General features: G+C 36.9%; 1 protein-coding gene across 3 annotated transcripts in view; it reads right to left on the minus strand.

Annotated features, from left to right (window-relative positions):
• The window catches only part of LOC139109717 (sodium channel protein 60E), a 64,950-nt gene that overhangs the window by 26,078 nt on the left and 24,264 nt on the right, over positions 1–14,608 (minus strand). For all 3 annotated transcript variants that reach the window (XR_011546886.1, XM_070669003.1, XM_070669004.1), the window contains exons 2-3: positions 4,514–4,722; positions 1,896–2,116 (exon numbers count right to left, since the gene is read on the minus strand). Coding sequence is in view for 2 of the 3 variants with exons in the window: in XM_070669003.1 (XP_070525104.1) it covers positions 1,896–2,116; positions 4,514–4,722 (430 nt within the window). In the remaining variant the exon portion in view is untranslated. The remainder of the gene's footprint in view (positions 1–1,895; positions 2,117–4,513; positions 4,723–14,608) is intronic.

Genomic DNA, 14,608 nt, shown 5'->3' on the forward strand with positions numbered 1-14,608 from the left:
GCTGGTACGCATCGTTCAGTGAAAAATTAAAGTGCCGCGCGCCGTTATCTAATTATACGAACCGCAGCCGGTTCGTCGGTCGTTTCGGGAGTGCCGCTAGTTATCGGACGTTTCTTTTACGATTTATTTTTCGATACGGGAGTGCGTTCGCGAGTTTCTAGTGCGCGGAAGGATGGCTCGTCACGTCCCATCTGAGAGGATGAGCAGGCCCACCAGGAGGCATCAGGCATCGGCGGAGCAACTTTTAGGTAAGCATTAATTTCTCTAATAAAATCTTTATTAAAAGATTTCCTCTACTTTTTTTTTATTAATTTTTTACACCGATATACATGTCTACATTAATATATTTCTTTTATGTTACAGCCACCGGCAGAAATCTACAACTCCGCTGACGCTCATGCAGATCGGTAAGCCAGTAACTTGTTTTCAGGTTTTTCTCTTTACAGCAGTGCCGAAAAATATCGCGCGCAAGTGATCAATAATTGTCGCGAATTTAAAATCACGGTCGCGTTCGCGAGTGTCTTGTGCGGGGAAGGATGGCTCGTCACGTCCCATCTGAGAGGAGGAGCAGGCCCGGGGGGCATCATACATCGGCGGAGCAACTTTTAAGTAAGTATAAATTGTTTAAATAAAATCTTTCTTTTTTTTATCAATCTTATTAATTAACTGACATGTCTATATTAATTATTTCTTTTTTATGTTACAGTCACCGGCAGAACTAAAACTCCGTTGAAATCCTTGCAGATTGGTAAGTCTAATTTGTTTTAATCAGATTTAAAAAATAAGGTTGTCAAAAAAAGAAAACTATTCAGTATCCGTCTAGCCACTGTTCAATTGTCTAAAACGTTTTGAGAGTTACATTTCCGGCTTAGTGCTGGACAATTTTGCTAGACAGCCGCGAGATAAACCATAGATTGGCTAGCTGGTCACTAAATAACAATTAGACTCTATTTCCACTCGGGCTGTTGTGAATTCAGCAAATGTATCTTGCCGAGTAGGTCCTCGGTGTTGAATATTGTAAGGGATTACGAGAGAGAAACGATTACGCGATAAATGCAAGTGATTCGCGAGCAGAACCGACATCCCGCTAAACGTTCTCATGTATATATTAATACGCAATCATACGCGACCGCAAAAAAGAGCCATACATGCCTCGAACGTTTAGTTATGTATGCAGAACACTGCGATGAATTCTGATGTAGAATATTGTAATTTCGATCAAGCTATTAATATCCAATATTGTAAAGATAATAATAATACGTGTGAAGAAATGCACATAGGTAATAAACGCAAACGGTCGCAATAAATTTTTATGTATCTCGCGGAATTATCGTTGCATTCTCTCATGTGAATGGATTAATCGCTAAATCGCGACAAGTCGCGACGCGTAAAGCCAAGAGATTTTTAGCTATTCAGAGCATTCGTTTATACTCATTTCAACGAAAGGTACATAAATGCTGGCTTGATTTAAAGCTAAAATTAATACGAAAGTCGGTTCAATTAATTCGCAGCGGATTAATACGTCTACTGAAATGAGTCATGCGCATTAAAAAAAAAAACCGGTGCTTGATATCTTGGTAACAGTAATCAATAAACGTCCATTAATTCTCATTTCATCCGCGATATCAATGAACACATTTTTTAACTAATCGAGAAAAAAGAATTGACCGTTGCGTGTAAATTTTATTTAAGTAAAATACCACTAAAATTAATTCTTTTTTTTTAATCAAAATCGACTGCTTCAACTTTCCGCTGTTCGTCAAACTTTTCAAAGACTAAACTAAAGACCGTCGCTGAAACTTTCTAATTCAAAGTGAGAAACTCTATTCGATTCTCTTGTCTCTCGATCGAATCAAACTTGGCGAGAGATACGTGCCTTAAATTCGCTATATTACCTGGCATAATGGATACAGTCTTAAGTGCTCTCAACACCCTGAACGTCCTGAGGCCGGCCAGATTCCCGACTTCCATCCCGATAGTAGCGTATCCGCTTGTAATCACCACGAAGTCCAACCAATTCCAGGGATTCCGCAGATAAGTGTACTTGTTCAGTATAAATCCCTTCGCGATTGATTTTATCACCATTTCCGCCGTGTATATGGCTAGGAAGATATATCTGTAACACGAGAAACGTCGGACATCAGATCGAGTACCCGCTATCGTTCGTTACCGTGACGTCGACATGTTTACTCGAAAGTCAAAACGTTACATGAAACATATCCGAGTTATCGCAGTGTTCGGCGTAACTAGTTTCGACAAATTTATTCCGTAACAAAGTTCCTCCCTTCTCCAGTTTTATGGAGAAGCTCTTCGGAGATGCAAGGAATTATTTCGATTCGTAATATATCTCGACAAATTACGTCCTAGGGAAGATGTATCGTTATCAACTGCAATGCATCCGTGATGTTTTTACGCGTTACTCCGCTTTAAAAGCGCACGTACATATACTAAGCTCGGACTTCAAACTGAGATTAGATGCAGGTCGAAACTTGCATTCGTATAAATTACCTTGCTCTGGGTATAAACCGCCCGCACCGAATCAATCATCTCAAGCGGTATTACAAACACACGCTCGCTCGTGCGCAATCAATTTAACTTTCTCAACAATACAAATACATCATGCTTACGGAATAGCCGTCTCATGAAAAATCTTTATATCGCTTTTACGCTGTCAGGCAGGGTTGAAATATTATGTGAATGGTTACGGAATAGCTGTTAAGGAATAGCCGAGGACAATAAAAATTCCGTTCGCATTTTTTTCGAGACATTAGAGCCACTTTATTTGCGATTTCTGGAAGTCATTTTATTTTCGACGATCAACGTCGCAAATTTTCCCTCGCGAATTTGCCTCCCCCTTCCCCCTTTTCGCTTCGACTTTTATTCGTGTCGTGCACGGCGGCAAAGAATTTCGACCCAATTCGAGGGTAGCAACGAGAGAGAGCGAATCTTTAAAGCTTCCATCCGCGTCTCGGACGTCGTGCACCCTGCGGCATTCTCCGCGCCGAGATGCATTGGCGTTGCACCATTCGCTGCATCCCCCTGCATTCCGCATCCAGGTTGTGGAATACTCGACGGCGCGTCCCGCCTTTGTTTCCGCTTTTGTGCGACATGATGAGGTGCTCTCCTTGATCGCGTAATGACGCGAACGATTCTAATGAACATTTTGCCCGGGCTTGCGAGATCATCAAAATTACGTTCCGACGAGCGAAAATAGCGCGACGCGATCAAAATACCGGTATTCTATAACGGGTACTGCATATTTCAGTATATCGATGTTAATTAATAATTATTTGGTACCGTTAATTAGACTTCTCTCATTCTGTAGCTTACAGAAAATTAAAACAAGTCGACTGATGTAATCCTCTCGTCGCTTAGAATAATTCCTTTTTTTTTCAATTAAAGATTTTTATCACAAAAAAGTAATTAAAAATAAATATGATAAACGCACCACTCGGAAAGAAAGAGTTAAGCGGACCTTTCAGTTTCATTGAAAATTATGTTCATTAAGAATTGATATTTTCCAATAGATATTAAATTATTTGCCTGGCGTATAAATTATTCGCAACATTGAACGAGTTAGGCCAATTAACTTTGCTGAAAGGAACTCTGAAGTGATCGTTTATTCATTATTCTGGAGAACCAGATAATCTGGCACGCCTTCGTTCAGGCCGCAATTGCAGAAAATTACCGCGAGACATATTCGGTGGAAGCACGTTAAACGAATTGCTATCCGCAGTCGACGAGAACTGTCGCGAGTTACTCACTGGAGGATACTTAGCTTAAGAGGATTACGTGCTAAGTGAACACATATGAAACGAACGGCATTTGTACATGTTTAAGGAGAACCCGTCAGGCCTGTCTTTAACTCTCTGAATGCCGCATGGATTTCGATTAGCTGACAAAAGCTTAATTAAAACGTAACGCAAGTCTAGCTTAAGGTGGCGTGCACAACGTGCCAGATGATAAGCGAAATTTTAAGTAATTTTTTGCACGGAGATAAGACAAACTAGTATTTTTTTTTATAACAAAAGTACCGCGTAAATCTTAACGCTTAATAAATAATGTTTATTCAAAAAATAAAATCGATGTTTCTCTGGATATGTAAAAAAATAATCAAGAACATTTTGGTATACGCGAGATAGATAAAAAGAAGAAGGCTATCAATTTCACCAAGTCAATTTCATAGTTCTAAAACTGCAATGAAACAGAGTTTTAAAGATATTAAGTGCATTAAGCGTTTATGGAACGAATATTAAGACGGTTTTATGATTTTAGTTTATAGTCTTGTCCGCACAAAGAAATCAATGCGCCAGAAAGATTTAATCTCGACTATCATAAAGCGAGTAATTTTTTACCAGGCACTTTAAGATCTATTGACTTTTTCTTTTTATACACAAGTGTATAAACTAATATTTGATAAAATTAACATGCCCAATAACCGAACGTATGTGAATTCAACTTATTGATAATCGAGTAGACCCTGCATATGCATGGGATATCGGGCTATACTCACTCGGCTTCCTCGACGGTTTCGGTCATGGCCAGGAAGACGCAGTTAAGAAGGATAGTAGCCATGACCACGTAATCGAAGTACTGATTCGTACTTAGGAAGATACAACACCGTCGGATAGGATTCCACGGGGAGAATATGAACCAACTGTTGGTCGCTGTAAACCTATGAATGTAGTTCTTGCGAAACCGCTTCGATACCACACAGAACGTCTGAAACAGAAGGACAAACGAATTATCATTATTGATTTATCAAAATTTAATGCGAATCTAAATGAAAGGAATCGTAGCCTGGATTATCACAAATTAAAGATCATTACGCTAATTTATCACTTTTAATAAAATAAAAGGGGAGAAAAAAAAAGAAAAAATTAAAAGTAAATTATTTAACTAATCTAAAACTGTTTAATACATTAATTTTCTAATAATTATATTTTATTATAAGAGAGAAAATTTACTCCCATTATTTATCCATATATATTCAACGAATTGTAACACAACGGTTCACCTCATTCGTTGCTTAAACAGCGTGCTAAAACAGCGCAGACTCCAAAAGCGGCAGTGGGTCAACGCGTAATTATTAATAAGTCGCTTCAGCATTCAGATAACCGACGGCGAGGTATTTACCAATCTAAAGGATGGTTTTAAAGCCGGCGGGAATATTATTTTCTGTATAAAAGTGCTGATTTGTTAATTACTTTCTGAAAAATAGATTTTTGCACGTTTCTGACTCTATACGTTCCTAAGTTCGGAATAAAATAAACACATTCGTTAAATAAAACACAACTTATTTTTCTTAATTATAGTCCGGTACTTATACGCTTATACTTTTAGTAACTGTTTTACAAATTAAAATATTAGTTGTATATTTCTAGCTTCGTGTAACAATAACGAGTTATATTTGTACCGCGAATCTGTTTTAACGAAACGGAGCAATGTCGTATTTGTTAATTTATTTACTATAACGTTTCCAAGAGGTCTCTCCCAACAGAACTTTATAATAAATTCGACTTCTATTTGTCGAGTCGCGTCAGTTAGTTTGAGTAGTTAAAGTAAAAACGTTAAAGAGAACAGTGTTAAAATGTTGGAAATATTAGACCTGATTATAATATACGGTATAATTTTATACTTAGCGATGAAGATATTTCTTTTGGCCAGATATTATTTCTTATACATACTGATACAAATTTTAATAACCTGTCAATTTATAGATATATTTGAAATATTAGACTGAAAACTTTTTATATACCTAAAAAAATGTGACGAAGATTAATTCGATTATAATGACTATAGAACATTCTGCATTTACGTTACTCTCTTGTGATTTCAATATAGTTTTAATTTTAAATAACATTTTTCTAAATAAAAATAACTTGAATTTTAATACGCAATGCGTGCATAATTCAAACTGCCATTTGCATTTCAATCATCTCTAAACAAATTTAATGTATTTTAATCAACGATACATGTGTTAAATATTAATAAAATATTAAACGCCGCGTCGCGAATGCAAGTGCGTGTTACATACTTGGATGGAAGTTGATAAATTCAAATTGAACATATCGTAAGACATTGACAAACGTGTAATTTAAACGCATTACTTTGACAAAGTTGAAAAGAAAGCCCAAGACAATTAAACTGATAACAGTTTGTAAGTATAAAAATGTTAAAGTGCGAGAACGCAATGTATATTGTAGATTAAAGGCAGCTTGTTAAATAACATTAAAGTAAATTAAATTAATTAACAAATGTGAAATCTAAATTATTAATCTGCAAATTATAATTGTCTGTCGAGCCATAATTACGTAGATATTATTATATGCCGACGGAAAGGGTCAGGTGTGCATGTTAAGGGTAACCGTTGATTGCTCAGTCTAGCGCCTTTAACCCTTGATCTTGCATTAATGTGCCGGTTTAATCAGCCATTAACCTATCTACTACATTAGATTAAACTGTGTCTGTGATTAGATTATATCGAAATAGGTATCACGCTACACATTTTACCTTCTCAAAAATAACTTGAGTAATCTATGTTTTTAGAATATTTCACCATTTCGGAGCTTTTTTTTTTATTTTTCTATTTTATGAAAAACTCGTCTTTTAATAAATTAGTATAAAATCATTTTTCGTATTTCATGAAATATAATTTAAATAACAATTGCCTTCTGTAACGGATATATTTTGAGTTTGCCGATCCAAACCAATTGACTTGTGTTATTATGAAATTCTCTCAAAGTCTGTATTACACGAACTTTCTTAAGCAAAGTCACGTTACACGTTTACCAGTAGTAACGACAACACGGGAAGAGTGATATAGACAAAATAATTTTCGATAAAGTCTTCAGGCAAAATGTATTGTCAATTGCACGTTTGGAAATACGTTTTTTAATTATGACGTATATAAAGAAATAATTAATGAATTTAGTCGATTTCGTAACAAGAATACAAAAAAGGAAATAATCGCTAAATAAATAGTCAGATTTATGTTTAAAATTAAGATCTAATTCTGAATAATGATTCTGACATACTCCGAGTTAATTGGATTGCAAATTTGTCCCCAATTGATTTTATCAATCGCATAATTAAAACAATGCAAATAACGCGTGCGGCAACTAGCGAATAAGTGTTTCTTTTCTTTTTTTTTTTTTTTTTTTTGTGTCACTTGGTATTTTTTTCTCTTTTGAAATCTCATTCGAACCAGTTCTCGTTTAACCATCTGGTGCCGATAGTTTCTGGACCTAGCATTGATAGGGTACAGCCGATTCGAATTCGCACCGGACAATTTCCGAAATGTTACGCTGCTAGTTTCCTTCTCTTCCCTATCGTTTCGCGTACTTTCTTTTTCCTAAAGTCTACTTCTAGACTTGGAATGTGAACCCGGTGACATCGTCGCCACCAGAAACCGGCATGTTTGCGCGCTGCAGCGACTAATATCGATCTCCTCCCTGACTGCATGAGCAACACGTGCACTAGTCAGCCGACCGACCAGTCAAGCAACCAGGTCAACGTCGAGCACCAAGTGTCACTTGGTACTTGTTCCAGATAAATAATCCATGCGTTTCCGCCGGATGCGCGTTAATACACGCGGTCAAGTCGGCTTCGATAATCTCGTGGTTAAGCAATAACTTCCTTTAGAGAAACGAGCGGTCAGATAATTAAACAGATTTACGTTCCTGCCACGGTCTTATTTATCAGAGTTCAATCGGCACCTAATGATCGTTTAACAAGATCTTCTGTCACGACTTTAGAAATTAAATCTATCAAATCTTCATTGAAAATTAATTACGCTTTATTCGCTAGATTGCATTATAATTGGCAATAATTTAATTTGAAAACTTTAAAGATTAATAATAAAGACGGGAATGAATTGGAAAGTTGTATTAAATTTCGTATGATAAAGATATTAATTTGTTCAAGTGTTAATAATAATTTTATGGCCCGTTCACCGCAAATCTTTTAATCTTTACCAACATTAAATGGTTTTAAATTAAAATATTGAATACAAGGGGTGTAAGCACGCGTAAAATATCCTGACGAGGGTCGACGGAGGGTCGTAATTGTATGTCGCGATTATTTTCTTATCGTACTTTAATATTATATGAAATAAATATCTCATTGCGAATACAATTGATAAAACTTTTTTTTAAATTACTAATTATTATTTATAAAAATAATTAAAAAAAAAAAACGAAATTAGATTTACAACGGTATTAAAGCACGTTGTCAATTTATTTAAAATTTCGCATTATCTTCGAATTAATAGTCCGCATACGTTGGCCGATAAATTATGTAGTGCATTCATGTACATCGCACAAATGCCGTTGTGTGTATTTAGCATAAACTGTGGTCAAATTACCAGGATGTTGCGAACACAGTTTGGAGAGCTGAAGCATTATGCATCGGACACGATCGAGAATTAATGCCGCGCTGAAGACAACCTTGTCTGAGTAGTAAGAGGTGTCAAATGCCTCAACAATGTACATTGTCTACAAGTTATCTCAAAATCTACGTAATGTTAATTACAATGCTTCGTGTTTCTTTAGATTAAAAGATTTAAAACGATTTGCTTTAAAAAGTCTTAATATTCTTTGTGCGAAATCGCCGAAATAATTTACTTTCAAGCGAGAAGCGTAAAAAAAAGCTAGCATTAGACTATCTCTTCGATTATAAAGGACTCGATTCGGGGCTCGCAAACTACTCTAAAAATTCCGTCGCAAACCGTGGCAAGTCCGGCGGAAAAACTACTGCTATCAGAACCGTTCACGCTGAACTTTTTGCCGTTGAGATTAAAATTCTGGGAGGTGGGAAAAGAGTGCTCGCCGTTCTCTGTGGGTGGAAATCGCGAAATGTCCTCGGGTCATCGTCGAAACGGAGCAACCGCGCTTATCATTGCGTCAAAACGATGCTCTAGCTCATTTCCTGCAAATGTAAATCTCTTACTCGAATCCTGTATGTAAATTTACGTGAATTTATCCCAGTTTTTGATCCAAAAATTGGAAATATTATTGAATTTACGTTTGTATCGCGTTTCTGTTTTATTTATACATTCTGCCTTTTCATAAAACATTGCCGAGCAGTTTATATTCACACCATACAGTATCAGGAAGATTTTGTTTTAACAATTATACGACAGTTTTGGCTTTTGGTTCATATTTAGCGTTGCTTCTAAAAGAGAAGTCGCTCGTCCGACGCAGTTACTTTGAATGATTCATCCGAGATGATCATCAACCGTGTAAATCCGGATTGGATGTACATACATAGGACGCGATCGTCCGATGATCGATCTTGTCGCGAAACAGCTCGACTGAAAAAAAAAAAACTCGCGGTAAAGTAAATGATTTTTCGGTTGAATCGCTACGAACGGCCGAACGCTTATACCCGTGATAAGCTTGCTCTATTGTACGTATAACAAATTCTATTAGTCAATTTTTGTTTGGATCTAAACCCATAGTTGAATAAAATAGGAATTTTCGTTGTCGATTCATATTCATTTTCGAGACGTTTTCTTTTCAACTGTCTTTAGTCTTGAAAATCTGAATAAAAAGATAAAGACTAAAAATTTAACATTTTAAAACAAATAAACTACTGCATTTCACGCTTCTATAAAAACTTGAATTAAAAATATCGTGATGGAAAATACGGAGCTAAATAGAATCTTATTTGATATTTTTAGAGAAGTTTTATTTTGTACCTAATCATTATTCGAACAAACGTAGAAATATTAAAAAAGTAAAGCCGTCGGTATAATTAAAAGCGCTTTAATTAATATTATGCTATTTGGACGTATTTATAAGATCACTCGTTTCTCGTTCATAATTTTTTCACAGAAAGAAGGATTGGCTCTCTCAAAGGGAATGTTTAAAAATGTTAATAACGCTATATTAATCCTGACAGCCGAAAAATGTATTTTAACAAAGTTCTAAACAAAGCCAGAAAAAGCGCATATTTTCGCGAACGTTACATCGTATCATATATTCATTCCCGTACTAAAAAATATATTCCCACACACGTATGTTCGAAGCGTAGGATAAAAACTTTGTGAGATTTACCGCAAGCTGAAGTGCATGTATCTAAGTTGTTCAAGTGCCTCACGTTCTTGACCCGAAACCCCGGAAAAACTTGACGAAAGCGTAGCCATGTATTTTACACTCCCTATTTTCTGTTACCTTTTGAATTTAACTTAATATTAGATTATCATTACTATCCAAACCGTTCGCGTATCCAGGCTGCATGATTAAAAAATCGCGTTCTTGACCCAAAACTCTGAGAGAACCTCGCGAAAATGCTTCGACCTTTTTATTTTACAACGCAATTGTGTACATTTTCTTTGTTCGGACGCTTCGTGGGATGAATATGAATATCATGTAAATCGTATCGTGCTTTAACTGAATCCGAACGCGGCGTGATTTTAAATTAATAACCGGTTATAAATTTTTAACATTTGTTATTGGTGTAAAACCGCGCTCTCTCGCGCCGCTAAGCCTATTAATACCTTTTTGCCCGCGATGTGGCCACGAGGGCGTATCCACTGTAATATTTTTAGATTAATGTTTTTATGCATTGCCAGAGGAGGTAATATTTTATCGATTTTATTATCCGACTTGAGGGAAAGAGAGCCTACCAATCGTTAATTTTAAGCTGCTTACTGTGGAAGCGGAACTATTGCACTTGCGGATATAAAATGTTTAAGTCCCGTTCTTTATTTGCATTTAAATGAAATTTTCCGAAATATTGAAAGAAAAAAAATAGGAGAAAAATAGATAATATTTATAATACTTTGGCAAAGTTTAAAAAAAGTGTTAACAATAGATAACTATAATATTTTAGTCCTTATGAAACTATAACTAGCTTGTCAGTAAGAAAGGTGCATAATGCAGCATCTCAGTTGAGACAATTATACGCAACTATAAGTGTGTTAACGTATTCAATAATAGACTAAAAGCAAGCTAGACGTCTAAGATTAACGCTGCATAAAAAGAATAACTTGGAATAAATCGCGGAAAATGTTTTATTAATCGAATGTATTATAATCTGTGTGACGAATAGAATTTCAGTACGTTAAACCTGCATTTTCTCGAGAATTGCTAAACCTCATGAAATCATTGAAAATGATTTTATCTGCACACCGGAGCGCAAAAGTTCTTTTTAAACGTAGTACGTACAAAAAAATGTATTATGCATAAGTTTTTCATTGAAACGAGGTTCTTATCGGTGCATACACTTTCAAATGCGATAAGAGTTACGTATATCCGCGATTCGTATAAAGCTCGCAGAAAGAGTTTTTACTTGTGTATAGCGCGCAGAATAGACGAGCAGACGTAAATGGTGAAAGGTAATAAAAACAGTCGCGAACTGTTGATCAGGCTGTATCCATTAGTTAGATCGTAACTCGTAATATTCGCGGGGTATAAATTCTTCGGCAACGCGTTAAACTCTGCGGATGTGAGACTCTGTAAGGGTGACATGTACATTCCTAATTCGGATGCTGTCGACAGTCGAGTCATGACAGTGATACAGACGATTACAGCATGGTAGAACAGAATGGTTTGTTTTTGATAAACGTGTTTCAATAATTAGAAACGAAAAAAAAGCCCTGCTTATTCTCGCTTTCCATGGGGATAATACATATAATTCATGATCGACAAAACGTACGCCGGGAACACGCGTACCATTTGCGGTCTCAATTTCGCGTTTGCAGATAAATTCTGCCGTTAATTGCAAGATCGATGTAGCGTAAAGACAAGCAACGGTGCTCGGGATAACGTTTGCACTTGATGAGGGTAATATCGATTCCGCTGGGCACTGAATCATGCGATCGTCGTCGCCGTTTACGGGCGCAAAAACCGACGGCCACGCGGCGATCCAATCGCAAAAGTTTAATCGAGCGCGATGCAAGTTGTTGGACAAAAAGTCCTTATCTTAAAAGTCAAGTCCGAGACCGCAGACCGTCGGTCTAAAAATAAATTTCCGTAAAGCAGGTGTGAGAAAAGTGCTTCACACGTTTATGTATATCTCGGGGGTTGTCGACTCGAAAGGTCGCTCAGAGTCCATAGCTTATGTCATTTTAATACACGATACTTGCTGTTAAAAAGACGCTCATAAATTTAAGGATTTCTCACAGTTCATTATTGGCTCAATATTTTGTGTTAAAAAGAAAGAAAAAAAATTTTTTTTTACAAAAGCTTTCTTGGCTTATCATCAATTCAATTTACTATTAGTAACGCCGGCCAAGTTTTTTATTAGTACATTTCCTATTTAATACCACCGTGTTAATCGCGCAATTCCGAAGTTTTGAAGTAAAGAATTAAGTTCGTGCTGTAATCAACGAACTCTCTCCACGGAGTATTATTATATAATATCACCTCGCTAATTGTAAGTGGTTTTATTCGTAAATTACTGTAATTAGGGTGAAATCGTCTGCTTGAAAACGGAATGAGCCGCACGAGGACGAAAACAATGCGACGTGATACTTCGCTGAGTACGGTTTGAGGAGTTTAAAGCCGGTTCATTACGCAGCGGAATTATACAATTTTATCCAGGTGCGATAGGGTTGAAGATAAAATAGGTCGCGGTTGAAACACCCTCCGCGCGCGTCTCCGTAAACGTGCCGCGCCACGTCGCTGTACTATTTATACGTATGCAGGTGCTATCTGAGCCGCAGGAGAGGCGGCGAGGGTAACGAAAGAAGGCGCAGAGAAAGGGATGGTGGAGTAAACGATACGGGGTGGCCAGGGGTGAATGCGCGATGCGGAGTAATGGTAGGCGGAGCGTGCGATTCTTTTACATTCTTTTTACTGTGCGCAATTTCAGCGCAATGCACCAACCAGCCGGATCGTACGGGCTCGTAAGATTGCCGCGCGTACCCTAAATAGGTAATGGAGGTATCAGGAACGCGATTTTAGTTCTGAATTTCGCGGCGAGAACTTTTCCACGATGGAGGAGCGAACGCATTTTTTTTTTTTTTCGCCCGCACCGATATATTCACGCGGAACGGCCGCTATCGCACTCGAGGAACGAACTGTTGCTCGTTATTCCCGCGTAATTGGCGAAACGGGCAAATTCCGTGCGGAATTTAAAATTCAAATTACTGATATTTGAGCGTAATCCTTTTTACCGCTTTGAGGTTTGTTTGGACCAATTTAATTCCTCGCTATACCTCGAAACCCGCCCGTTTTTACGCCATCTCCTCGCCATTCGGAATTATTCCTGGCATGATACACAGAGCGTACGATGCAAAAAAAAAAAAAAATAAAAGTGGGAATCTGGAGCGAAGCTTAGGTTTCCGTGAAGTTGTCATAATTAATTTTATTGGTGCATACACTCGAATCAGCATTGTCTGTTAAGGACGCATTAATTCTTTTTGACGATCGAAATAAAGAGTTAAAAATAAACGAATGGGTAATCGTGACGAGCAGCGAAAGTCAAGACGCTACAAGTATCCACTTCAGTGCCTTAACAGGCGAAAGTGCATTAAAGATTTTGCAAGCCAATGATTTTAAACTTTTATACGGACATAAAGCTGACTAGATAAATCCGAATTGTTACAAAACTCTAAAAATATATGTATAACAATACCATTGCAATTTAACATCCGTCTTATCGTGCATAATAATTTAAATAATTTACGAAACTCAATGAAAAATTTGACGAGTTGGTAGAAAAATGTTATTCGAAATAATTCATGTAATATATGTTCATTGCTAACAACATAATCCTTCTAATGTAATATCGCATCGGCAAAGTATAAATCACTAAATAAATGACTAAGGCGTGTTGTGTCAAAATGTTTTTAAAAATTATACTGTAGGAATAACAGTTTTATCGTTAGCGTGTTAAACGCGTATCCACCTTCGGCGTAACTTTCGGTAAAATGAGGTTTAAAGTCAAAAGTCACGCGGCGTGTAAGCGCATAGAATTTTCTTCGTTCGCTAAATGAGAACGTCCGCTAACTGATGAGGAGCAACAACAAGTTGCTGCTTACACAGCTGCTAATAATTACGAAATGGGAATACGCAATTAATTTAATGTTAATTAAAACCATGGCCGTTTAACGCGGTAAAACGTTTGTTAAAATGCCACTTGTAATTTTGCCGATGTGTATTCTCAATTAAACCGAAGTGACGATTCAACCTTTGATGTAGAAATGTCAAAACGCAGGTCACGCGCATTTAAAATTCATTTAGCTCGAATGGAAATAAATTGCACCAATGCAATATCGTTGTTGAACTTTATCACCGCGACGTGAGCTCTACGGTGTATCGCGATCCGCAGATCTCCACAAAATACGCGCGCAAAGCGAATGAGCTAGAGATAAACCTTGCAAGAAAAACAAGAGAATTATTGTAATAGCTTGGCGTGGTCAAGATCGACTTCTCTACATATTTCGTTTATTTCAAATTTCCCCGAGCGCTTGTTATTTCTTATGAGATTGTCCCGCAAAAACTTGTTTGCAGCGAGCGTACGTTATAGAGAGAGCAATGTGCCGCGATGGACTTTTCAATAAAACCCTGTTACTTCTTTGCAAATAAAACAGAAAGAAAAAAAAGTAACTTGTCAAAGTTAGTTACTCGGTTATCCAACTGGAAAAACAAACTGGTTA

The sequence above is a fragment of the Cardiocondyla obscurior genome, linkage group LG18 (assembly GCF_019399895.1).
Source record: "Cardiocondyla obscurior isolate alpha-2009 linkage group LG18, Cobs3.1, whole genome shotgun sequence".
In the NCBI taxonomy this organism is placed as follows: Eukaryota; Metazoa; Arthropoda; class Insecta; order Hymenoptera; family Formicidae; genus Cardiocondyla; species Cardiocondyla obscurior.